This window comes from Adelges cooleyi, unplaced genomic scaffold (assembly GCF_023614345.1).
Source record: "Adelges cooleyi isolate 19-005CV unplaced genomic scaffold, UGA_ACOO_1.1 ACOO_flye_CR_arks_rails_tigmint_CR_PRNA_247, whole genome shotgun sequence".
In the NCBI taxonomy this organism is placed as follows: Eukaryota; Metazoa; Arthropoda; class Insecta; order Hemiptera; family Adelgidae; genus Adelges; species Adelges cooleyi.
This window is the reverse complement of record NW_026095912.1, coordinates 11,796,271-11,823,850: the sequence shown is the minus strand read 5'-3', so window position 1 is coordinate 11,823,850 and position 27,580 is coordinate 11,796,271. Positions and strand designations below refer to the sequence as shown.

Genomic DNA, 27,580 nt, shown 5'->3' with positions numbered 1-27,580 from the left:
AATATCTACAAAAGAATATAAGTTCAATATTATAGCCCAATTACAATTCACAGTAAGTGGTTACACAAAATGCTGAAATTAAACATCTCATATTTAAATTAAAATGTAAATCTTGTAAATAAAATATCAAAACTTTTTACAATTGACAATTGTAGAAATACAGTTTATTCGTTTTAAAAGTAAACTCATAATAAAATTAAATATTTGGCATATTTTCATTTTTTTTCTTTAAGTTTATTTATTTAATAATAGGGAACAAAATTTAATACGATTCCAAAAATTAAGAGATCTAATAATCGGTTTCAAATAAAAACCAAAACACTTTTAATAAGAAATCTGACACAAAAGTGACTATTATCTTATGGTAGCAAACTTATTTACAATAAAAAAAAAATATATATATATATAAAAATATATATATATTGAATATGTACAATAAAATGAGATTGGTTTGTTTTTGGAGACAATGAGATAAATATCCTTTTTCATTTAAATGTTCGAAAGGATTTCCATTACGTGATTTGGAAGAATTGTCTCTAGTCGATCAAGACAATAGTTTACCGGTATTATGATCCACATAACAGTCTGCAAATATTATAACACAGTGTATAAGTAAGAATTTAAAATGGGTAGCAATATGAATGTAAAATTATGTTTGTACGTACAGTGTACGCAATGCTGCCCATAAACTGTGGGTTGATATAAATCAAAAAGGCGAGTATTGCCGAAAAGGAACTTAAACCGGCCGTGAAGTGAATGAAGAATGGTATATCTTTCTTGGGAAAAACACTGACTTTGTGGTGAGCTGAAATATGAACCAATTGTGTAATAGATGAAAATATTCGTAGATAAATTATTCAATCGACTTTACCAGGCAACAATTCTCTGTCAGCAAGTTCTGTACAAGAAGGGTATGGATGAAACAGGTATCCCTTCTCTAGTGGATACGGAATTTGATGAAATGTGGTCTCCCACGATGCGCTGAGAACATGGAGTGCACCCTTTATTCGCTTCCAGTGTGTCAAATGAAAAAATGCATAAGAAACCGCTTCACTATCGCCTCTTTTCAATATGTGTTCCGGAGGTAAAATATAAGATTTCATCTCCAGCAAATACTATAAATAAAAAAAAATTATAATTATATCAACAATAAATAGTATATTTTTTTACTAACAATAAATAATTCATATGGTTTAAAAATAATATACATTAATTGTATTAAATTGTTTAATAATTTCTTCTCCAATTATTAAGACCATTCAATGAATACAATATAAATAGTATTCATAATAGACGTTTGGTTTAAAAACTATAATAATGACAAAATATAGTATCAAAAGAAACCAGAGAAGATTTCTTATTACTAGCTCCAATTATTTTTTGTAAAACTTAACCCTTTGATTTCTTTCTTAAAAGCTCAATTCAGGTTGGTTATAAGAAGAAAACAATTTAATATTTGTTACCTTTGGAACGTGAGGATTGAATTCAACTGCTCGATGTATTGCTTCAAAGGCGACTTCTTCGGCTGGAGTAGGTCCTCTTTTTATTATAGTTTCTGGGTTAAATCTAAAAATATTAAGTTACATTTTAATTTTATTTAAGACACTCACAAAAAAATACTACTTAAAATCAATTAAGTAAATTGTGTTAGCATTAATGATTTTTAATTAATATCCAAGCTACTAGAAATATAATGGCATTATCATATTATTGTGTTATATTTTAATACTGTTAACTTTAAATATATATTTCCGGGCAAGTATGGAAGACTATAGTAATAGTAATAGAATTTTTAGCAATACAAAATGTTAAATAAATATGTATTAATTACCAAGAAATGTTGCACTAATTGCAATTACAATACAAAAGGATAATGATAATTAAACCACTACATTTAAAATTGTACAATACACTTTTAAAAATAAAGAAAATAATTTTAAGTGATGTCAATTGATTTACTTGTCAGCAACAGCACGGACTTTTAACAACGCAGACGTATAACAGATGACTGCCGATTTAGGTAGGTTTATGTCATCGTACTTGGCTAACACAGACTGAACATCTGCATACGATTGCATTTCTAACAATGCTTCGATCAAGTTCTCGTGCACATTTAGTATGTTCATGATCGGCGGCATTTCTTTGCTTAACTGTTAATCATAAATCTTTTTAAAAATAAAATAATAAACAAATAACCAAACACACTGTTATTCTAATAACCATCTGACATTACGAACAAAAACTTATTGTGTTAATGTCATTACATATAAGTACTATAATAATATACATAAAAAAATCTGAATTGTTTCATAACAATTTAGAATAGCTATTTTATTGTAGAGGCTTAACTATATTCTTTTTTTTTTTTCAATTATCCATTATATTTCATTAAATATTTTTGAGACGATAAGGCCATTTTTTTAAACAGCCAGATGAGAGTTTCTAAGGCATGATACTAAAATGAATAGTAAGTTGTTAATAATAAATTATCAAAATTTAAAAACATTATAATGTTAAAGAATAGAAGCGGAATGCACTAAAGCTAACATAATATTATATTGATGGTTACACCGGAAAAGGTTAAAGCGACATTTTTCGTTTTCAGGAGTTAAACAACTTGTTTTTGGTAATTTTACTAATTATTTGTTTTTTAAAGCAAAAATCTGAATAAAAATCAATATTATACTTCAATTAATGTTGTATATACCATTAAAATATAGATCCTAATAATGTCATTAAGACCCTAATTTTTGAGCTGAAAAAATATAGTTTTTACTTAAAAATTAAATTGTTTGTTAAATAACAATTACAGCTAATTTTTTTAGATCAGCACATGTTTCCCTATCAAATGGTATATGCCATGTCGCTTAGACCCAAAGTGTATACTACATAATAATACTTAAACATAATAAAAAAAAAAAAAAGGTATTTGTTACCCGTTAGTTTCTTTATCATTTAATAATTTATGTATACATACATCTCTATATATTTTGACTGCTTCTTTGAGTTTTCCAAGTTTTCTACAGCACATGGCAATACGTCTTCGTACATAAATCAACACATTTAAGTCTCGCCCTTTAACACAAGATGAAACTACTATAACATTTTATTATTGTTATTACTCATGAGAGCTTCACTATATTCAATCAATATTACATTAGGTACTTTTAAATCTTACATTTTTCGCAAATCATGTTTATAAACAAGTATGGCAATAATTAAGTTATTTTTTAATTCTAATGTGTTAACGTACGAATGTCACTTTCTTGATTAAGACATGAGCTCAAATTAGGATTTAAAATATTTGGAAAAGTTCATTGCTAAAAATATTTATTTCAATACCAAATGATAAAAACGATTTTACATGTTACAAAAATCAATGACTTGGACAATTCAATTTTTATTAGTGTTATTTGTACTCATAATAATAACTTGTCAGAGTTTAAAATTATATATCAACAACTCTATTATAAAAATTATGATTTTATCGAAATCATTTATGCAGGCGAATCATCTTTAAATTGTTTTTTTAATACAAAAATTGTATTTATTAAATGTTGACACTTTAGGGCATTATATGGCTTTTCTTAATTTTTAGATAAACAATTTCAGTAAAAATTGATTTACAAAGATTGTTTGAATACTGTATTGCCTATTGGTATTAATTTTAAAATATACATATAAGTGGTGCACAAGAATGGCAATCAATTTTATACGGGATTCCCTCCGTCAATAGAGGGTACCATTGTAACAGATTATGGACAGGGGGATGGTAAACTATGACGAGGGTGTGTCCTCTGTTGATGGCGGGTATCCCATATAAAATCGTTAGCCATTTTTGTCTATAGCATCACTTATCTGAATATTTTAAAATCAATGCCAATAGTCAACGCAGTATTTGAATGATGTTGGTAAATAATATTAGGAAATGCTAATTTTTACTGAAATTTTTTATCTAAGAATTAAGAGAATAATAGAATAATCAATGTACTATAATTATTATAAAATTAATAATAAACAAGTATTACTGTGTTGCGTTTCAATATTGGAATCAAGGTGATGAGATTTTTGAGTTTTTTTATAATTAGTTTCAGCTAACTTTAAAGCTTTACGCAAAATTTGTTCAACTTTGACCATGGTTGGAGCTTCTTCTTCAGCAAGCATTATTAAAGCGGTCACACAATCTGGATTCTTTTCCAAAGCCAGATGAGCTGCTTGCAGTCTGGCTTGCGGTACTCTTTCTCTCCAAGCAGCTTGCATTACTAAATTAAAAAATACATTTTTTAAATTAAATAAAAACAATTAGCGCGCAGACAGTGTAGTCCTCCTGACAGTTTGTGCAGTCAATATTTTTTTTTAAATTTATTCCCTAACTAAATTTTACGAGTTGCTAATTCAATTAAAAAATATTTTAAATAAACTTCATAGTTATTTAAAATTTTTTGCTATATCATTGTATCTAATTTATCAAAATGATATTGAACTAAAATACATACTTTCATAGTCAGGTTTCCCATCGTCGGCCTCACAAACAAAGAACGCTTGATGGTCTTGGGCTGAGAGATTCATGTCATAAAATGTCAAAGGTTCTCTACTGGTCGAGTTAAGATACCTTCACAAGTTAAAATTAAGTAAATCTTTACATGTATGTTAATTATTATTAATTGTTATTTTATATCAAAGCAAGTTAACGTTTATTGATAAATAATACAAATTCTATTTATTATCTTTTCGATAGTCATAAATTTCACTTCAGCGACTATGACTAATAGCTGGTTGGTAAATTGTTCATATTGTAGGCTGGACACATAAGATAGGGGAAATAATATGAGTCTTTGTAAAACAACAAATGGTCACCCATTCAAGATCAAGTAGCGACAGACACACTTTAACTTTACGAGATGATTGTCACCTGTGGTGTCCCTTAATTTTTAATTATTTACCTACATTTTTTCAACATTCTTTTTAGCTAATTTCTTACCATTAGATATAATCTAATCAAGCACTTTTTATGATATCATGAATTAGGTATTTAATTTTTTTTTTTTTAGTTCAGTAAAAGTACATACCTTATGTATTCTGAGCCGCGAAAAAGACCCAGAGGATTTCTCCAAACTTTGCACTCTGAAACAAATTCACTTTTTGTAGTTATATCGTTGAACAAATATGTATAAAATAGGAGACAATTAAATTACCTGGAACAGGTTGGTTATTATCACTACAACCACCAATCCATGGACTAATGTAGTTCAAAGAAAACTGTTCAATGAATGAAACTCCATACTTTTGAAAATACATCCATTCTAAAATCTGTAATGAGTTTGTGTAATACAAATATAGGAATCAGAACATACAACACAATTGGTTTTGATGACAAGCATTACATACCATAATTAATGCTGAGATAAAGGACGAAGTCGCCGTGAGAGCAATGTAAAATTTTGGTGTCAGAGATTCCATGAATTCAGATACTGAAAAAAATAGTGTATCAACTCTATCAATCAAGATAATACAATACAGATATCTTATTTCTAGTACATACTTTGTCAAGTTATCTAATACAAAGTTTAATCAGTGGGTAACGGATAATACTAAACTTACAGCGGGAGATTTTGAGCATTGAATAATAGCAAATGGTAGATGTACGTAAAACACAATACACATTTTAAATAGTGTTAATCGGGATAACTGTAGACAAATGAGGCAAATGTAAATACAATTTGTATATTAGAAAGAACCAACACTGTTTGTATTTTATGTAATTATTAAGTATATTAACATCTTATAATTAAAAGTATTGAGTTAAAACTAAAAGTTATCAATTATTTTATTCAAAAAATAAAATTTCCATTTGCCCCAATTGCTTACAGTTGCCCCAGTAAACCCAAAGTAAAATCCGTTGATATTAAAAATCTTTCATCATTATAATCAAATAAAAAATATAACTATAATTAGCGACATAAAATTAGAGCGAAGCCCTGTTTCCTAGTACTGAACTGAAATACTCTACATTATTGTTTAAGAAATGGGAGCTAACATAGATACAAGACACAACATATGTATGAAAATTCAATGGCGTCAAGTCTCATACTTATTATGTAAAGCAGTCTAAATTGTAATAAACCTTTTAAGGCAAAATTTAACTTTTATGCAATCATAGCATTGTTTTTCTTATAGTATTAGACCTACAACTGTGAAGTGGTTGCTTCAATTCAGGCATAGATTCGGGGCCTATATTAAAAAAAAAAAATTAACCATCAACATAAATTTAAAAAATTACTCTCCATCTTAATTTATCACTATTTATTTCAACCACAGATATATAAAAATATGTTTATAATAAATTACATGTGTATTTATGATTTCAACTATAAATGGATTAATGATACAGGAGTGACACGAGTGATGCAAAGAGTGTACTGAATTTTTGAGTTTCTTATGAGCTATATTTCTTTCAAAAACATAACATTTGTGTCCTGTTTCTCGCTTACGTTAAATCAATTGCATAGACCTGACGGCTACTTACATATATCCCAGTTGGCTTTTTTCCGCATACATTCTCTGGTATAGCAAACCATTAAAATGATGCCCAAATACCACGCCCACCAAAGTTTTTTCCACATCCAAATTAAAAAAGCCCTAATCATGTTCCGTTCGACAAATGGTCATACCGCAAAAAACCGAAAGAAGCAGAAACGCCGAACGGTCCGAGTACGATTTAAGCCGGGCCTTCAGGAAAAAAATCCATTTCCAACTGAGTTATCACTTTTCGGTTTTGCCGCTCGTTCGATCGATATGTTATCAGTAGTAACGCTGCGGCAATTGTCGACAAATCTACCTCCAATACAACGGTAACCAAAGACATTATAATCACATAATGGCGTTGTAAAATACCTCCATGTAGCATTAATCAATAAAACATTACATGTCCTAGCCCAGCTTGATAATATAGCATATTTCATTCTATCCGTAGTTTGTAAACATAATATTATATTTTACCCGAGCTGGGCAATAGTGTTATGTGTATGCTGTCAGTATAAAATTATTAAGTTTTAATATTAAACGTCAAGTCGTTATCACTGAGTAGTTACCGTCATTGCAAAGGTTTTGTCTTTAAAAAGTGTCGAACTTTTTATAAAACAATATGATGGAAGTGGACGATGAAGACTACGAAGCGCCATCTTCCAGTACCAGCAGCGTTGGTGAAAAAAAGAGATTTGAAGTGAAAAAATGGAATGCTGTGGCGCTTTGGGCTTGGGATATTGTTGTCGACAACTGTGCCATTTGTCGTAATCACATCATGGACTTGTGTATCGAATGTCAAGCCAATCAAGCATCAGCGACTAGCGAAGAGTGTACAGTGGCTTGGGGAGTGTGTAACCATGCATTCCACTTTCATTGTATATCTCGTTGGCTGAAGACCCGACAAGTTTGTCCACTCGACAACAGGGAATGGGAGTTTCAGAAGTACGGTCACTAAAATTTTAATTATGCCAAAGCTAACCTACATTTTTTTCTATTATATACCTACATACTTGAAATCATACTTTTAGTAGTACAAAATGTTCAATCTTATTTAAATGTAAAATTATCAGCAGTAAAAGTAATAAAAAAACGTCCGCTTTTAAATAAAATGTTGTTTTCAATTATATATATATATATTACATTATCTAATATGTATTACATTATCTAATATGTAATATTATATGAATTTATAAAATCTAGATTCTATTTAGAACTTATCGATTTATGTAATTTATAAGAATCTATTATATCTATATAACAATTTGCTTTTACATAAGCGGTCAACAAATATTTTATCGACAAAAGGTAAGTCTTGATTGAAGTTGTATTATTTTATTTTCAAAAAAAAAAAATTAGCTTATAAAAAACAAAAGCACATTATTTTCACTTTCTCATTGTTGTTATAAATATATGGTCTACCACTTGTAGTAACTTTATCGCTTATAAGGCGTTACATAATTAAATACAGTATTAATTGATTAATGTTGAAAGAATTTAGGGATATCTATATAAGAGCATTACCAAATAAAAGAAATATAATCTAGATAATAGCAAGACAAGTAGACAGAATTAGCAAAGCGTAATTGATTCGTCAGTGTTAATAAAACGAGTAATTGTAGAAGTATGAAGGAAATGAGATAAGGAACGATGGCTTAGAAAATAATTAGTAGAATGTAAGGGATCTAAAAAATCATCAACATGTTAATAGGTATTTAGAAGAAAATAATTTATCAGATAGGGATAAAGGTTTAGAAAGAATTACTAGGTTCACGGTATGCATACACTCCGCAGGGTTACGGAAACCTATTGCTCAACAAAAATGAAACATCGAGCAGTTACAGTCACAAAAGACCGTCATCATCTAAAAACATTTTGTGACAGAACATACAAGACGTGCACATATGTTTTTTTGTGTGGCAATGCTTTAATACAATATAATGTCAATGTCAATCAGTCGGTGTTTAGGAATAGTTATTAATATGCGAGATATAGATGTTAAAAAGTATAAAATAAGTATTACAATTTATTTATATATTTAATATGAAATGTTAATGGTATTAATAAAATATGGTAATGTAGAAAAAAATTAGCAACTTATGGTTGAATATATATAGTAAAGAAATTAATATTTTAACCCTTAACCATAAAAATAACACTATGCATATTTCTTTAATAATGTTGTCATCTTCAGCGCTAATGACAGACGTAAATGACGTAGATGTGAAATACTTTTACGCATAGAGTGTATTATTTTTATGATGAAAGGTGAAAATATTAATTTCTTTACTATGTGTTAATGTATTTAAATAGATGTTTCATTTTAGTCAATCAACATAAATGTACAAATTAATTATAGTCATTAATCTTTAACAAAAGAAGGCAGTTTACCTAATATGTGGAACATTTAACATATAAAAAAATGTGTTATCCAGACAGCTAATTGCAAAAGTAAGTAATATTGTTTTGTTTATTACTTCTAATTTCTATATTGTAAACAATTTCTTGAAAATTATGTAAAAGGATTGCTTTACCTATAAACAGTTTAAAATATTTATACTCAATTAAAAAATGTACATAATATATATGATTATTTGTTGGATTGAATAGTCAATAGGACATAAAACTTACTAAACTTTGGGCAAATACATTATTGAAAAAAAAATACGACCTAAGGGCAAAGTAGGTTCAGGTCTCTGGAGTTGGAATAGTGATAACTGATAAGTGATATGTGAAATTTTAAATAGATTGGACGGGAAACCAATCTATTATCGTCTGGATAGTTATAGTTATCATTTCATTATAATATAATAACATTTTATAATTGCAGTTATATTTGTATTATTTGTTCTAGGATGGAAATTATTTGAAAAGCTTATGTTTGATAAAGGATATGTATAAATTTATATTTTAACCAATATTAAAATAGGTATTTTTAGGATGCCTTAAATTACTTTTTAGGCTATGGGTAAAAGACAAAAGTAGAAAAAGTATTTAATTATAGACGCTGGTGGATGTCACGAGCTATTTAAAAAACGTATTAAAACAATGATGAATGACAATCAAAATCCTCTAATGCAGTTGTATTTGTATTTTGTACTAATTGTACTGGTAATGTGGAATTATTTGGATATTCTGTAGTTCCAGATTTGAATAGTGCTAAGTATTTAAAAACTAGGATCCGAAAAATAAACTAATTTTTAATTTTGGCTATTAAGGTTATATTCAAAGGTTATTTATCAACAGACAACAACGCATTAAAATTTTAATTTTAACAATCCATATCTACCCCTAGTCCTTAGGCTCTTTAAAATACACCCTATCCCATGTCCCACCGATTATTATTCAAGTATTAAGTATCCAACCAGTGACGGGTTTAAGGGGGCAGTAGCCCCCCTCCCCTTTAGACTAAGCCATTTTTTTTAAGGCAAGTATTATGATTTATCAATAATTATTATAAAATATCGTCATTGAAGAATATGGTTACTTAATATTTATAGATATTTGAATATTTAGGTTTAAAGCTATTTTTTCATTGTTGGATTTAAAATACAGCTAGATAAATTCTCGAACCTCAATTAGCACCCCCCCCCTCCTTGGCGAGTGAAAAACCCGCCCTTGTATTCAACCTTACTACGTACTAGGTTCTAGATACCTTGGTGGTTGGTACTTGGTTATACTACTCGAATTCCGATCACTAAATGTGTGTACCAACTACCAGCTGATATCCACAGTGCAGCCACTAGAAAATCCCGTCAAACCGACGCCACCGAAATTCATGGACCAAATACGATTGTTTGGTGTATTAATCGATACATAATAGAGAGTGGGGACATCGGTCACCGCTGTGTGTGCCGTATGAACACTGAACATTGGACAGTGGAAGTGGAAACTTGATCTGCAGTTAAAAAGTAGTTTTGTATTGTTAAATTTCAATTTCTAGTGACTACTATCATTCATTATCTCTTGCCATTGCCGGTAACCTGAACCTCGATACTCGACGCATTTGTGTCTTTTTTCCTCTCTATAAGATAATAGACACCTAATTCAGGTAAACATATTTCATATAATCAGCACCCTTCATCATAATAGTATGTAGGTATATATTCGGTGTTGTACCGTCTACTAGCAATGGTGTTTTTATTTCTGGAATAGGATTTAAACTCAACAATATTATCATAATAACCTCTAGGTTCCTATTACAGTCGTTTATAATACAAAAGGTTTTAATTTAAAATTGAATGCCGAGTTTCACATTAATTATGTTAAAATAGGGTTACAATCGGAGTAAGAAACTACTTAAAATCTTTAAAAAATGTTTTATTGACACAGCAATATTGTATACATGTATATAAAGACAAATCAGTTGAAAATTAGATTAAATTATTTTTATTTATTTGTTCTAACAGGGTACTGAATGACAAACATAAAACGAATTTCAAGGCTTTACAAAAATTAGATATTTTTAATAAAATAAAAAGTGGCTTCAGTGGAAATCAATAGTTGGCCTTCAGTTGGAAAATAATTGTTCAAAATAACTACAGGGTGCAATTTTGTACAATTAACCCTAAACATTTATTATTGATACAGGTACACGTTTTTAATTCCTTATTTATTAAATATTTACTTAATTGTACCAATATTTTGTTTTTCAAAGTATCATGCATACTTACTTGAAAAAAGAGCAATGGGAATTGTACGTAAGTAACATTTGTCATAAAAGTAATCACATAATGATTTCTTTTACGACTTTTTTTTTTTTAATTATTATTTTATTATACTGATATAAGATATTAAGTGTTTGGATTTAGAATAGTATATAATAATTTCTTATTATTCAGCGACCAATTGTTTTAAAAGAAATACAAATATGTTAGGTTCTTAAGATTTTAATAAGAGTATAAAACATGTTTAAATATTTATAAAATATAAGTTTAATAATAAAATAATAAAATGTGATCAGTTCCCCCTAAAAAAAGGAATAGGTGGAGGGAAAAGCGGCTAATAGTGGAGGAAACCACTTCCCTCCTCTGATTTTTTATCAGCTGATAGTGATCCACCCTCTCCATGAAAAAAAAATATAATAAGCCTAAAACCAAGAATAATAGTTATTATTACGAAATATCTTAATTTTATATTTTTAGTATTTTGTTTAGTATATTTTTGTATGTGTACTAAAAAATTGACTCACCAGTTACATTTATTCGTTAAATATTTATTACACAACGTGCATTTAAATGGGTAATTATTGTAATTTTATAGAAAAAATGATTAAGGGATTAGAGATATGAGATTATAGATAAAGGGTATTCTACCGATAACGATATTTTAGATAAGAGATTAGGTACCCCAAATTAGTTACTCTTAATTAGGTACACTAGAGGTTGTAAGTGATTATATGTTAGAGATAAGTGATTAGGTACTCCAAATTAGGTACACCTAATTGGGTGTACGGATATAACGATATATATAAGGATAGTAAAAAAGTTTGTTAGTTAATCACTTACTTACTGGCAAACCACGGAAATTGATTAATGAGAAATGTTAAATATTTATAAATATAGCCAGTAAATCGATTAAGGCTAGATATTATAAAATTACTAAAAAACGTTTCGCCAGAACATATAATTAAAACTATACTATCATCAATTATTGCAACGAGATTATAGATCGGAAATAATCATATAATCATTAGAACATGTCCATGTATTGATGTATCTGCATGAAGTGTAAATACTCTTAAATTTTTACTTGTTTCACATGAATTTGTCATATTTTCGTCTTCCAGCCCCAAGTATCATAAGACATAAGTATTGTAACTAGGTACTCTGTCCTTTCTTCAAGCGAAAAATTAACGAGTTTTTTATTAATTTTTTTTTTTTTATTATAACATATCTAAGTTTCAACTATAGTTATACAAATGTTTTTTGAATAACTTGTACTGAAATTAATTCCATATTTTATAAAAAGTTTTATTATTCACATTATGTTGTTACAAAAATTATGCAATATTGCAACAAAATCAGTATTATTTACTATTTATTATTCTCCAGAAACAAATGATTCCGAAAAAAACGTATAAAGAAGTTTTGCCGATATTACAAAAATCAATACGGCGGGTTCTAGAATCGGATGATTTTCGTATTGAAGAAATTACTTTAGAAATGCAAGCCATGTATGGTGTTTCTTTATCGGGAAAAAAGAATGGCAGACGGCTACATGTTACTTTAAAAGAAGAGATCACTAATCATCTAGAACAGAAGGTAAGCTGTAAGTTGTAGACAGTTACATTACATTGATAAATTGATTTACAAAATATGTATATAGTATATTTACTGTCATTTCCCGCAACCCTCCATATTATATATATACCATTAATAATAAAGGTAATTATAATTTTCAGGTTAGACGTGATATTTTAAAATCGTTTGACAGCGATAATTTTTTAGACATTCTTTATGCTTGCTACAAAAAGAATGATTACTCAATGGTTTTAATAAGAGAAATGCTTTATTACGTTGATAGTCTGAAAGTTGACAGCATATGGAATGATAAGTTATACAACATGGGTAGAGAATTATTTCTCAACTTGGTAATAAATATATACTATATAGATGTTTATAAATAAATATTATAGTATAATTTTTGTTTAGATTATTCGCTTTATAAGAAGTCATCTGCGTTCAACGCTTTTAAGCAAAGTAAACATTTTTAGAGATATCGATATTACATCATCAGCAGAAATGTATAGTGAGCAATTCCGTAAATCATCGGTTGAAAACATATGTCAGATGTTAATAAATCTTGACTATGATGGCTATATCAAAATACACATGACGTATGAAGAGGTTTTCCAAACACCGTTGATTAAAATGTTTACTATAGCTGCTAAGGTATGTATGGGTGGCATTGTATGTAGGTACTAGTGCGGCGTTTTCATAATTTTACAGTAATAACGTTTCAAAATGGTATATACTCGATAAACTTGGCATGACCTCTTATATAATTATATATCTATTAACATGTATTATTTTAATTTATGTTGTTTGTCTAATACTCAATAAAAAATGTTTCAACAGATATTCAGCGAAAAACTGTTGGCACAAAAATGTGTTTCGAAATACATAAGAAAAGCAGAAAGCGTACTAATAAATGAGTCAGAAAGAGCAAAAATGTACATCGAGTCTACCAAAAAACAACTGATTGAAAGCATTGAGGAAGAATTAATACAGAAAAAAATGCATGAACTAGTTGAAGTAATATTATATGTAGGGTGATATTTTTATCATGAACATTCAATATCGCATAAGAGTTTAATAAGACATTAATTTTTTTTCCCATATCGTTTTTATACAATGTGATCTCAACTTTTAAATATTTTTATGTTTTTTATAGCCACTTTTAAAACTTTAATGGTACTGGAAAAGAGTTTAAAAGTTAGGATAGAAAGGAAAGTGTGGTTGGGAAGTGTGCGCAGATAAAATATAATACCTTGTACGCTACACCTTTACTTCTGCCCTAAACTTGAAACTTCAATTAGTTCAAAAATAGTTAGCTAAAACTGGTTATCAACCAATAACATTTTTAGTACATTATTCTCAATTAAAAAAATTAACGAAATGTATGCGTTACCATTTGAGCTTCAAAAGTTGCTATAAAAAAATTAAGTTAAGGCCCCTGGATACCGACCATTTTTAAGGAGTTTTGTATAGGCAATATTTAAGAAAAAAGTAGTTTCATTAAATTTCGACCATGTTAATTAATTTACCGGTTAATTTATATGAGCTTCATGGTATTATTTTTAATTTAAATAATTTTGTCTATGAGTAAAAGCCATTTAAGTTTATATAGTAGTACATTTTTTGTCCATCGCACAGGCTGAACCAGTGATTTGATAAGTAATCTGAAAACAGATTTGAATTCGTCATGAAGTTTACTTGAGATCGGTCAGCGTACTTATTTGATATCTTATTCTTACTACGCATAAAACACGTTTGAACATTTTATAAAATTTTAAAATTAAATTTGGAAAGGGTTAAAATTAAAAATTGAAAAAAGTGCTCTGACCGATCTCAAGTAAACTTCATGACAAATTCATAACTGTTTTTAGATTGCTTATCGGATTAATGGTTCAGCCTGTGCGATGGACAAAAAATGATGTGTTTTGGCTGAAAAAAACGGTCGGTATCCAGGGGCCTTAAAAGGGGGTAAATACAAAAAAAATTGTAAAAAATTGAGATCACATTGTATTCTAAAAAAAAATAATGATATTGAGTGGTTCACGATAATATAACCACCATGTATATTTCAAAATACATAACCTGTGTTTGTCTCTACTTGATATTCTAAATTTTGTGTTTTATTTTGAGTTTTAAACAAACTAAAAATCATTTATGATTTTTGAGATCTATGTTCTAAATTATGTAGAAAGGAATTTCGTATGTATAATTTTACAAATTTTGATTGAAGATTTCATACAAATATTGGGACCAAAATAAAACGTTATAATATTTTTTTTAATTGGCTTAGTGAGAAAAGTCCTGTGTAATACATTTTCACAAATAAAATGTCTTGGTCATTGTATCCTCCCAAAATAATGCGTATGTTTACAACATTTCGTCTGTTAAAATATGGTAGTTTTTATTTTTTAGATGGACAGCGGTGTGGTTTTTATGATAACAAACGACAAAATAGATGACTTAGCATACATGTACTGTCTATTAAAGCGTGTTCCTGATGGCTTGAACATATTGTTTGCGTGTGTAAGTCAACATTTACGTACACTTGGCAGAAGTCTTGTTGAAAAAGAAGAAGGAAATGATACAAATGTTGTTGATTATTTGAAGGTTAATTATTAAAATCAGCAAACAAAACTTTTTAAATGTCTCGTTTTTTTTAAATTTTTTTTTTTTTTTAGAAATTGTTGGATCTAAAAGATAAATTTTATAGTTTTTTGACCGACTCATTTTATAACGACCAGATGTTCCAAACAATAATTTATGCAGATATTGATTATATCTTTAATTTGAATGACAACTTATACAGGGCTATCTCAAGATTTTTTTCCAATAATATGGAACGACCTATGGTAATAAAACTAAGAAACATTAGTTACAAGTTATGATATAATAGTTTAATGATTATTTTTCAATTTCAAAATAATATAATAAATGTTAATAGTAGTATTTCTGGGCATGACGCCACATTGTATGACCATTCGTGCATAAGAATAGAGTTAACCCAATTATTGGACAATTAATAATATACAAATGTTTTATTCATTTAATTTTTCAGTCACATGATAATTTTGAAATAGATAAGCTATTATTATATTTGTCTGCACTATACGAAGAACGAGAAAATCAATTTGATGAATTTTACTTCAATTATTTAAAGAAGAAGTTCACTCTTAACAGAATACATGCCGTTACTTATGAGAATGAAATAATCCCTCAGTTAAGAGTAAGATTTTTTTTTTAATCATCCTTTTTAATTACAAATTTAATTTCGAAGCAGCTTGAGTGTTTGATAAAACACTAATAGTTATTTAATATTCATTTAATCCATACAGTAGTCTGCTCCAGATGTACTTCAATGTGCGAACAGGATGGGTTAAGGACAAGAAAAGCGCTTTTTACTAAGGGGCAAAGGATAGGCAAATATATACAAAAAGTGATCTTTATGTCATTTTATATATGCTGACCAATTTTAAGGCAAAAGATAGTTAATTTTTCTAGTTGTAATATTTTTAATATTATTTTTCTTCGAGGTATTGCGAAAGTTTGATCAAAAATGTCTTTCGTAAAAGTAATTTTCCGACTTTACTGGACGAACTTCAATTTTTTAATTTTATATGTTTAATCAATTTTTTTCTCTATGGAGGCTACAAGGTGGTTTTTTGATTGAGCTATTAGAAAATTAGAAAGATTTATTAGAAAATTGTTTTAAAAAAGTGGCCTTTGTGCACCCATAGAAATAATGTTAAACTCTGTTACAAAAAAAAAAAAAAAAATTGACCGCGTTATGCTTTCATTTGTAAAAAAAAATTGACACTTTTCGTCCCCCTTAAACACATTAACATATTATATATATATATAATTTTATAATATATAGTATAATAATTTCTAATTTCTAATATCTAATTTATTTATTTATTTTTTTTTTAATAGCCAAACTTCAATGTTGATTTCATGACTAAACTTGAAAATATAGTAAACAATACATTGACCACAACGGAAATGGAAGTCGAAAAAAATATAACAGATAATGTACGTATAATATTGTATTGACTCACATAGGTCCCTATTAAGTACAACTGCCTAAGTAAATCAGACTTTTCTATAAGTCGTGACATATTTTGCCATAAGATATAAAGTTGTTTTCGAAACTAAAAGGACTTTTTTTGTTAAAGAATAATTTACTGATGCGTGTAGTTTATTGATATTTTTATTTTAAGTGTTATATTTGTAATGTTTTTAAGCTCCGATATTGAATGGAACGAATTTCGTTATTTTATTTATTATGGGATTTCTTACTTGCTGATTATATATTTTTTTCAGGTTGATATATCATTGCACGAGAACTCAAACATCTAATCAAATGAAGTTGGTTTTTCCAGATATCCAGTTAATAAAATAAGTTTTTCCTACCGTCTACGTTTCATAAACTAATATTTTAAGTATTTTGAAAAAATATCATAAAATACTAGTTCATTATTTATTATTCGTAGTAATTTAACTATTTTTATCTTGAAATTTGTTCGTATTAGATACTATTTATTACTCACTCGTAAGTTTTTCATTTACGAAACTTCATTACTTATCTTTTATGGTCTTATTTTTAATATTTAAAAAAAAAATGTTTAAAAACATATATTAACTTATATTACTTTTTCTTTATATTTATTAGTGTTAATAAATAATAATCATTATTGTGCCAACGTTTTTGCTATTGGTGGTTGACAATGCCTGAGTATCAAGCATTAAAAATCAGCTTTAAATACATTTAATTTCCATGTACTTTTTTTAATGTGTGTATAATTTTAGATAACTAAATTAGATTATTTACCTAAGTAGTATAATACTATTATAATTTAGTAACTAAATTAATTTTATTTTAGATTCATTACTACGTTAGAAACATATTTAGGGTTAGGGTGTTTTTCTAGTCCAAATAGCAGGATAATGTAGTTTTTGTTTAATTTATAAGAAATGTCTAAACACTGATATGTTAGAAATTTAACTTGTGCGAAAGTACGAGTCAAAGATGGCGTCCCAGGTTACAGGTAGGCTCAGTTCGATTCTCAGCCATGCTTTACATTTTTGTCCTGTTTATGCGTTTCTAACAGATATATTATAATCCAATATTATATTATTATATAATTTATTACTATCTAATATTATTATAATTTAAATTTAAAAGTACTTTGTAAAAGTTGAATAAATGCTTTTGAAATCGTATATGGGTTGTGTTAATCATTTTGTCGTAGATCTTACTAACTTGTTTTGCGATTACTACAATACCTCGTGGTGAATGAACTGACTGTACAAACGTTTTTATATCATATTTTTGCAGTAAAGCAAATATTGTAACAACTAAAATATTTGAATCATATTTCCTAAATATTCTATGTGACGTATTTAAAACTATTGAACCAAATAGGTTGTTGTGAGTTCTTTTTTTTATCTAGTGATAGATTAAGTAGATATTTGTTAGCTTATTATGTATATAGGATATGGTCGTTAATTGGGTTTAATGCATATGTGGCCACACAGATTTAATTTTGAGTCATGTGACGTCATGGTTTTTATTACATGCCGAGTGATCTATAGTCTATGTGTGGGCACTGAAGTCTTAACTCAATATATGGAACGCTCATTGCCCATAGTCAGCTGCTTATGAATTTGTTCTCTAGTAAGAGGCTGCCATTTTGTGAACAGTTATTGTTTTATCTACGATATTTATTGTTTTTTCTACGATTTATCAAATATATGTCCGAGTTATCATCACCTAATCTAACATTTTTAATATGTATCATGGAATAGTAACGTAGTATTTTTAATTTCTATGAAATTGGTACACAAAATGGCTGCCCCCGGGTCGGGTCATTTTTCAATCTAAGTACGTGTTCCATATAATGAGTGCAGTGGGACACGGGTGGCAATCACTTTTCCCAAATAGTATAAATTTCCAGTCTATGACGAGTTTCTTACTAGTGGCCGGGTTTTGTACTGGTGAGGACAGCAGTTCCTGAGCAGGTATTGGGCACTCCTTTTCGCATTTAAGCATTGTAAAATGTAAAATTCACTTTTTTGTAATTATAAAAATTGACATTTTTACAATTTTTTATGGTAATCAAGGTAAGATGCTTGATGTACAAAATTTGAATAAAACTATTCGTTTTGTATGGTTTTTTATATGTAATTCAATGTTGCACGAATAAAATATAATTGTTTCACGATAGTAGTGTTTACGTTCATCTCTAGAGCGCGTGACTTTTCATCAGCTGCATGGTGTCTATACCAGTTGATATTCGCACGGCGACCCTGTCACTTTTTCAGGCAAACAGAAAAATCCTGTAAGAACGACGCCACCGAATTTCATGGAACAAATAATTTGAGATCAGCTGGGTTGGAGGTAATATTTGCTTCATACGATTGTTTGGTGTATTAATCAATACATATTAGGGACATCGGCCACCGCCTTTGTAGACGTGTGACGCATTAACACTGTACGTGAGATATTGGAAGTGGAAACTTGAGCTGCAGTAAAAAGTAAAAACGTAGTTTTATATTTTTTAATTTCCATTTCCAGTGCCAACTATCATTCATTCTCTCTTGTCGTTGCCGGTAACCGGTACGTCGAGTCTCGACGTACTTTTGTCTTGTTTCCAGATTATAAGTTAATAGACACCAAATTCAGGTAAATATATTTAATATCAATAATATGTTGAACCAACTACTAGCAACGGTGTTTTTATTTCTGGAATAGGATTTAACAGTGGCGAAGCGTCATAGACAAAGAGACAATGTCTACCCACTTATAATACGGACAAAAATTTGGTTTTATTTTATGTGTATAAAAATGTTTTAACCAATTTTAATGTAAAAGTATATATTTTTTTAATAGTATTCTTAGAATAGAGTAGTTGTGGACGCGGATAAGCGGGCGGTCGCGTTGCCGGCCGCCGGGTCTATCCAAATTTAGTATAAAAATAAATGAGACAATTTCAAAATTGTCTCTTTTGCCGGGCGCGGTATGCAGGGTGAAATGGAAAACGGCGGGGGTTTATCGTTGCGCTATGAGACATGACTCACCGACCGCCGTTCATATTGTTATTGTTTTGGTAGACGGTATCAGTTATCCGTTGTCGATGTACGTCGTATCGATTGTCGTGTTGTACGTTTTCAAATATGCCTATGCCATTTAGTTTATTAGTTTTTGAACATTTATTTTTTACAGTATAGATAAAATAAATATACAGGGGGTCCAAGGGGGCGCAGTCCCCCTGTCAAGTCACGTAACACCATTTTTTTTCAATGTCTCCCCGATCTAAAGACCCATGCCTCGCCACTGGGATTTAAACTCAACAATATTATCATAATATTCTCTAGGTTCCTATAACAAGCGTATATAATAAAAAAGGCTTTCATTTGAAATTTAATGCCAAGTTTCACATTAATTATGTTAAAATAGGGTTACAATTGGACGTTTAAGAAACTACTTCAACTATTTAAAAACTATTTAGTCTTTAAAAAACGTTTTATTAACACAGCAATATTGTATACATGTGTATAAAGACAAATCAGTAGAAAATTGGATTAATTTATTTTTTATTTATTTGTTACTAACAAGGTACTGAAAGACAAGCATAACAGTTTTTACGGAAATTTGATATTTTTAATAGAAGAAAAAGTGGTTTTAGTGGATATCAGTAGTTGGCCATCAGTTGGTATTTATTTTTGATACAGGTACACGTTTTTAATTCCTATATTTACTTTTTTATATCAATTCCGATATTTTGTTTTTTTAAGAATCATGCGTACGTACTTGAGAAGAAAGCAATGGAAACAATTTGTAAGTAAAATTTTTCATAAATTATTATTTTATTGTACTAATATTAAGTGTATGGATTTATAATAGTATATATGTATTGAAATGTCTTGTTATTCAGCGAATATTTATTTTTGTAAGAGATAAAAGTATCTTTCTTACCTAATAAGTAATAACTTAAATTTTTTTATAAGAATATAAGACATGTTTAAATATAATTTATAAAATAAATAAATAATAAAATATATACTTATCAGGTTATGTTGTAAAATATATAATAAATATGTTTAATTATAAGTAGTTACTAGTATAATTTGAAGTTTGCCATCACCATGAGACAAAACTTTTGTCTGCCTAGCTAATAAAAACATTTTTATTTCTGTTAGAAAGATTAAGCATCTTCAACTTTAACTTTAAAAAATCACACCACATATATACGAGTTTAGCGACAAGAGATAAGAGATTACATATCGAAAAGAGGGAGAGGATAGGAAGGAAATTAGGAGTAGTGGAGAACTCATGTGAATGGTTCGCCTTAAAAAATAGAGTAGGTAGAGGTAAAAGGGGAGAATAGAAAGGAAATCACTCCCCTCTACTAATCCTTTATTGGTTGATCCATCTAGTCTATCCCTTCTCTCTTCTAGCATGTTTAAAGTGTTACGAAATTAAGGTAATAAATAGGCTAATAGGTTTTTTGACATAAATTTGCCTAATTTTCGTCTTCCAGCCTCCAAATACCATAAGACATATTCATGATACAATGTTTTTCCTTCAAGGAAATAACTAACGATTTTTTTATTGATTTATTTTTCCATTATTAAAAATTATCTAAATATCAACTGTAGCACTCTTTAATTCTTGTGACAAGTACACAAATTAAAACATGTATTTTTTGGGGTTTTTTTTTAATTTGCATTATGAATTAACACAAATTATTCTCTAGTAGTATTTACTATTTATTATTCTTTAAGATAATTAATCGGCAACGTACATTTAAATGGCAATTTTAATTTTACAGAAAAAAACGGTTCCGAAAAAAAAGTATAAAGAAATTTTGCCAATATTACAAAAATCAGTACGGCGGGCTCTACAATCAGATAATTGTCATATTGGAAAAATTACTTTTGAAGAGCAAGCCATGTATGGTGCTTCTTTAACGGGAAGTAAGATTGATCGGCTGTGGAGTGTTTTAGAAAAAGAGATCGTTAGTCATCTAGAACAGAAGGTAAGCTGTAAGTTGTAGATAGTTACATTACATTGATAAATTGATTTACAACATAATATGTAGCTATTTCCCGTAACCCTCAATACTATAACCTCAATAAATATATGTATACCATTAATAAGAAAGTTAATTATAATTTTTAGGTTAGACATGATATTTTAAAATCATTTCACAGCAATCAATTTCTAGAAATTCTTTATGCTTGCCACCAAAAGTATGATAACTCAATGATCCTGATAACAGAAATGCTTTGGTACGTTGGCCGTCATGAAGGAGATAGATGGAGTAATACGTTTAATGACTTGGCAAAACATTTATTTGAAAGCTTGGTAATAAATATATAAATATATATATATATATAGAGTTATTTGTATATAATTTAATATAATAATATAATTTTAATTAGATTATTAGTTTTATAAAAAGTCATCTGCGTACATCTCTTATGCACCAAGTAGAACTTTTAAGAATGAAAAATACATCAGAAGAAATTGAAAAAGATGAATCAATAGTTAAAAAAATTTCTCAAATGTTTATACATCTTGACTTTGATGGCTATAATAAGTTACGCAACACGTTTGAAGAGATTTTCAAAAAACCGTTGATTGAAATGGTTACTGAATCTACTAAGGTAAATGGATGGCATTTGAAGGGCACAGGGGAAGAAGGGTCGTAGTCCATGTATTAAAATTGTAGAGTATCATTCTATACATAAGATCAAAGAAATCACATTACGTACTATTCTACTAAAAAATGTATTTATTTAAACAACTATTGACATAAATAAAACTATTTCAAATATCCACACTACAAGCGGATATATAGGCACATGTATATGTCCTGATAATTATATGATTATTTTCGATCTATAATTTCCTTGCGATATATGATGATAGTATAGTCTTAATTATAAAATGTTCTGACCAAACGATTTTTAGAAGTTTTAAAATATCTGGCCTTAATCGATTTACTGGCTATATTTATCAATATTTAACATTTCTCATAAATCAATTTAGTGGTTCGCCAGTAAGTAAATGCCTAATTATTTACTAATAAATTCATTTGAATATCTTTATATATGTCGTTATATCCTTATATATATATATATATATATATATATATATATATACCCTAATATATCTTTATATGTCTTTATAACCTAATTAGAAGTACCTAATCTCTTATTTGTTATCTTAAATATCTTATCTCTAATCTATTATCTATATTCCCCTCTCCTTACTCCGCCGCTTCCAAAGTGTGACGTCAGAGTATGACATCCAGTGTTACGTTTTGGACAAATTTTTAGAATGACCATAAAACTTAACCTGTTAAAAAAATTAATGACATATTAGGTTGAAAAAAATAGTTTTCATAAATGAACTACTACCCTTTTTCCCCTATACGCTTCATTTATATGAAGGTGCCAGTAGTACATATATATTTTCCTATACATTTTCAAACTTCAAGTTTGGAAATGTCATAGGTACTAATAAATATAAATAATACATCAGTCAAGAAAACATACTTTTTTTTTTAAAAAATGGACGGAAAATAATAAATTTTTAATGCCAAAAAATGTAAATAAAATTAGCTTTATTAAGGGTTATTTACAGAAAATGAAAAGTTTTTCTTTTATTTATATTGTGAGTCTAATTTTATTAACATCATTTTCAACAGATATTAAGCAAACAATTGTTGTCACGAAAATGTGTTTCGTATTACATAAGAAAAGCAGAAGAAATTCTAATATATGAGACGGAAAGGGCTGACAGTTACCTTTACCATACGAACAAAAATGAATTAATTGAAAGCATTGAGAACGAACTTATAATAAGAAATATGATTCAATTAGTTGAAGTAATATTATTTATATCTCAAAATATACAACTCTATTTATATCTCTACTTAAAATTCAAAATTGTGTATTTTCTTTTGGTTTTTAAAAACCAACTAAAAATTATTTATTTAGTTTTGTGACTTATTCTAAATTTTTTAGAAACGAATTTCTGATGTATAATTTAACGAATTCTGGTAGAAGATTTAATACAAATATTAGGACCAAATTAAACGTATTATTAATTTCAAATGGGTTTAGCAAAAAAAAAAAAATAACTATAATAACAACATTTACTAGTTCTTGTTGCAAACAAAATTATGAATGATTAATGAAAATATTTAACATATTGGTTTAACAAAAAATGTAAATGTTATATAATTTTTAATATGACCAAATTAGGGATTTTTGTAATTATTGAAAGAAAAAAGTATTTTTTTACAAATGTTGGTATGTAACAATTTTGATTTTTAATGTATATGATATTTGCCGAAAGGGGGATAATGTTATAATTTGTTTTATTTGATTAACAATCATTATACATATCAACGGCATTATACTATACATGTCATAGAAGTAAATGTATGTAAAAAACATGTAGAATTCTACTTCTTGTAAAGCAGACCCATTCTTTAAGACCCAAATTTTAAGTCAAACAGCTTTAGACAGATTTCTGATTTCAGGGGAATTAATTTTCTCAAATTAAATGTCTTGGGTCTTGTTATCTTGCGTCCTCTCAAGATAACAAGCACTTGACTTACAACATTTACATAATTTTAATTCTTGAAAAATATACCGTTTTTTTTTTTTTAGATGGACACCGGTGTGGTTTTTATGATAACAAACAACAATAAAGATGACTTAGCATGCATGTACAGACTATTTGATCGTGTTCCCGATGGCTTACACGTATTGTGTACGTGGGTAAGTCAAACTTTACGTAAACTTGGCAGAAGTCTTGTCGAAGAAGAAAGAGAAGTGGATACTACAAATGTTGTTCATTTGATGAAGGTTAAGTATTAAAATCAGCAAACAAAACTATTTAAATGTCTCGTCATTTTTTTTATATATATTTTTTTTTTTATAGAATTTGGTGGATCTAAAAAAGAAATTTTTTATTTTGTTAACTAAATCATTTAATAACGACAAGATGTTTCGAAGAGAAATGAATGCAGCTATTGATTATATCTTTAATTTGAATGACAACTTACATGGGGTTATCTTAAATTATTTTCATGATATTATGGATATGGAACGACCTATGGTAAACAAATTCAGAACCATTAGTTACGAGTTATGATATAGTAGATTTTTTATTATTTTTAATGATAAATTATCTTAGTTTTCCTGGCCATGACGCCACATTGTCTGATCATTTGTAAATAAGAATGGGGTTATCTCAATTGGACAATTTATTAAATAAAAATGTTTTATTTACTGAATTTTTCAGTCAGATAATTTTGAGTTAGATAAGCTAATACTATATTTGGCTAAACTACGTCAAGAAAGAGGCAGTGTACTCGAGAAACTTTATCTAGATTATTTGAGGAAGAAGTTATCTGGTGGTAATATATTTGCCCCTAAATATGCTGTTACAATAAAGCGAGAGTTTTTTAAGGTAAGAATTCATCCTTTTTAATCACTAATAATTTAATTTTGAAGCATCTGAAATGTTTGACAAAACACTCTTTGTTATTTAATGTTTAACCCATCCACTTGTCTTCTCCAGCTGTGCTTTAATGTAAAAATTAGTCTTGTGCGAACAAGCTTAAGATGAAATGGATGGGTTAAACACATTGCATTGAAATATCTGTAATATATTAAGTGTATATTTATATTATTTTTATGTTATTGAAGTATTACTTTTTTGTAATTATTTACCTTTATGTAGATTTAAAAGGTACATTTCTGTGTATATTTTTTACAGCAAAATTTTAGTGATGACTTCATGTTAGAATTTACCAAGATAGTATCTCTTTCATGGGACGATATAGCAGCAGACGGAAAAGATATATCAGTATGTATTGTCTGAAAAATGGTATTAAATATTCTAAATACATTATCGTTTTATGACCGTGGCCTACAAATCTATTTTTAATTTTTGATATTAAATAATCTAAAAATGGTAAGTATAAGGTCAAGAAATTGAAGAATTACATTTGCATCATGCCGTTTAATACAGCGTGTTTCACATACAGATTTAAGTCTACATGATTTAGAATTTGGTAACATTTTCATTAATGGTATTCGTTTTTTTAAAATTTAAAAATCATTTAAAGTAGAACTCGTATCTCATTAAATAATAATTGTCTTACGAAAAAAATGTCAAATTTGAAATCGGGAGAAAAAATCTTGTTGAATTGATATGTAACATGATTTTTTGGTATCTGGTTGGCCACACATACGTCCCCAGGGTGGCCACCTAGTGGCCATTGAGTGGCCGGCATGTGACCAAAACTAACAAATGACATGTAACACATCATTTTGGGTTTGAATTTTATATTCAATTCAGTGGTGTCCTTAAAATTCTATTGTAGTAAATGATGTTCGTAAATAATGTATGCGTTGCCATTTAAGTTTTAGAAGTTGCTCTTAACAAAGCGTGGGGAGCGGTGAAAAAAAATTGTGAACATTTTAGATCACATTTTATGAAAACAATATGAAAAAAAAAATTGAGCTATTGAGGATTTACGAGATAATCATCACCCTGTAGTTTTATTTAAATTTAATGACTTCGATGAAATATTATTTTACATTCATAACCTCGCAAATGATTCAATCAAGTATTAAAAATTTATTTTACATAAAATGGTTGAGAGATAACTGAAGGACCCACGTTTTATCTACTTATTAAAACCGAAATACATTTTACAAAAATTTGTTTTACTAAATTATGATGAACATATAAGTTTAGGATAGAATATCGTTATTTTATTAATTATAGGATTTCTTACTTGCTGATTTTATCATTTTTTCAGATTGATTGTAGAAAGCTCGAGGACCTCTAAAACATCTAAACTAATGAAGTTGTATCTCCAGATGTCCAGTGAATACAATAATTTTTTTCTACGTCTCATTAACTAATATTTTAAAGATTTTGAACAAAATATTATAATATACTAGTTAATTAATTAATTATTAGTAATTAAAATAATTCTAATTTAAACTTTATTTATATTTGATACTATTTATTACTCTCTCATAAGTTTTTTATTTACGAAACTTCATTACTTGACTTTTATCGTTTTATCTTTATTATTAAAAAAACATGTATACAAACATATAAATTAAACTTTTTATTTAAATTTAATTGTGTTAATAATCATTATTGTGTAAACGTTGTCGCGATTGGTAGTTGACAATGTTTGAATATCATAAAATACTAGTTAATTATTTATTATTCGTAGTAATTTAACTATTTTTATCTTGAAATTTGTTCGTATTAGATACTATTTATTACTCACTCGTAAGTTTTTCATTTACGAAACTTCATTACTTATCTTTTATGGTCTTATTTTTAATATTTACGAAAAAAATGTATAAAAGCATATATTAACTTATATTACTTTTTTTTAATATTTATTAGTGTTAATAAATAATAATCATTATTGTGTCAACGTTTTTGCTATTGGTGGTTGACAATGCCTGAGTATCAAGCATTAAAAATTGGCTTTAAATACATTTAATGTACTTTTTTTTTTTTAATGTGTGTATAATTTTAGATAACTTTATTAGATTATATACCTAAGTAATAATAATTATTTAATTGTAAAAACTTAATTAATTATATTTTAGGTTTATTACTACGTTAGAAACAAAGTTAGGGTTGAGATGTTTTTTTGTCCGAAAGCAAAATAATGTTTTTAGATAATTGCTTTTTGTTTAATATGTCAACCAAATAAGTTGAAGATGATGTTCCAGGTTACATTGGTTAGAGTAGGAGAAAG

The 27,580-nt window shown here is 28.1% G+C and overlaps 4 protein-coding genes across 7 annotated transcripts; 3 read left to right on the top strand and 1 right to left on the bottom strand.

The window, feature by feature from the left end:
• Positions 1-217: 217 nt before the first annotated feature.
• On the bottom strand, positions 218-6,759 carry LOC126836486 (suppressor of tumorigenicity 7 protein homolog). The gene is given in 12 exon segments (XM_050569955.1): positions 218-585; positions 666-805; positions 872-1,115; positions 1,464-1,566; positions 1,960-2,150; positions 2,978-3,075; positions 4,029-4,262; positions 4,497-4,612; positions 5,070-5,154; positions 5,157-5,310; positions 5,389-5,471; positions 6,527-6,759. Coding segments are annotated over 12 exon segments (1,665 nt in total). The 5' UTR covers positions 6,648-6,759; the 3' UTR covers positions 218-489.
• A 182-nt stretch (positions 6,760-6,941) lies between these two features.
• LOC126836636 (RING-box protein 1A) lies at positions 6,942-7,631 on the top strand. Its single transcript, XM_050570209.1, has one exon. The coding sequence runs from the start codon at positions 7,145-7,147 to the stop codon at positions 7,478-7,480; it is 336 nt and encodes a 111-aa protein (XP_050426166.1). The 5' UTR covers positions 6,942-7,144; the 3' UTR covers positions 7,481-7,631.
• Positions 7,632-8,857: 1,226 nt separating this feature from the next.
• On the top strand, positions 8,858-17,183 carry LOC126836839 (cullin-3-B-like). Its single transcript, XM_050570495.1, has 12 exons — positions 8,858-8,973; positions 10,932-11,112; positions 11,180-11,222; positions 12,576-12,785; positions 12,926-13,114; positions 13,176-13,415; positions 13,602-13,778; positions 15,174-15,368; positions 15,440-15,610; positions 15,817-15,984; positions 16,692-16,790; positions 17,082-17,183. Exons 3-12 carry the CDS (start codon positions 11,184-11,186, stop codon positions 17,115-17,117), a joined length of 1,524 nt encoding a protein of 507 aa, XP_050426452.1. The 5' UTR covers positions 8,858-8,973; positions 10,932-11,112; positions 11,180-11,183; the 3' UTR covers positions 17,118-17,183.
• A 2,018-nt stretch (positions 17,184-19,201) lies between these two features.
• LOC126836726 (cullin-3-like) lies at positions 19,202-26,730 on the top strand. 4 transcript variants are annotated; one of them, XM_050570337.1, is made up of 13 exons: positions 19,202-19,252; positions 19,336-19,443; positions 20,377-20,492; positions 20,556-20,598; positions 21,593-21,799; positions 21,943-22,128; positions 22,206-22,430; positions 23,477-23,656; positions 24,447-24,644; positions 24,721-24,897; positions 25,084-25,251; positions 25,561-25,650; positions 26,612-26,730. In XM_050570337.1, the coding sequence occupies exons 4-13, from the start codon at positions 20,560-20,562 to the stop codon at positions 26,639-26,641; spliced, it is 1,500 nt and encodes a 499-aa protein (XP_050426294.1). In that variant the 5' UTR covers positions 19,202-19,252; positions 19,336-19,443; positions 20,377-20,492; positions 20,556-20,559; the 3' UTR covers positions 26,642-26,730. The 4 variants fall into 4 exon arrangements, with proteins under 4 accessions (XP_050426294.1, XP_050426295.1, XP_050426293.1 ...); XM_050570338.1 differs by having other exon boundaries at positions 19,243-19,443; positions 20,377-20,473; XM_050570336.1 differs by having other exon boundaries at positions 19,243-19,443.
• Positions 26,731-27,580: the final 850 nt, after the last annotated feature.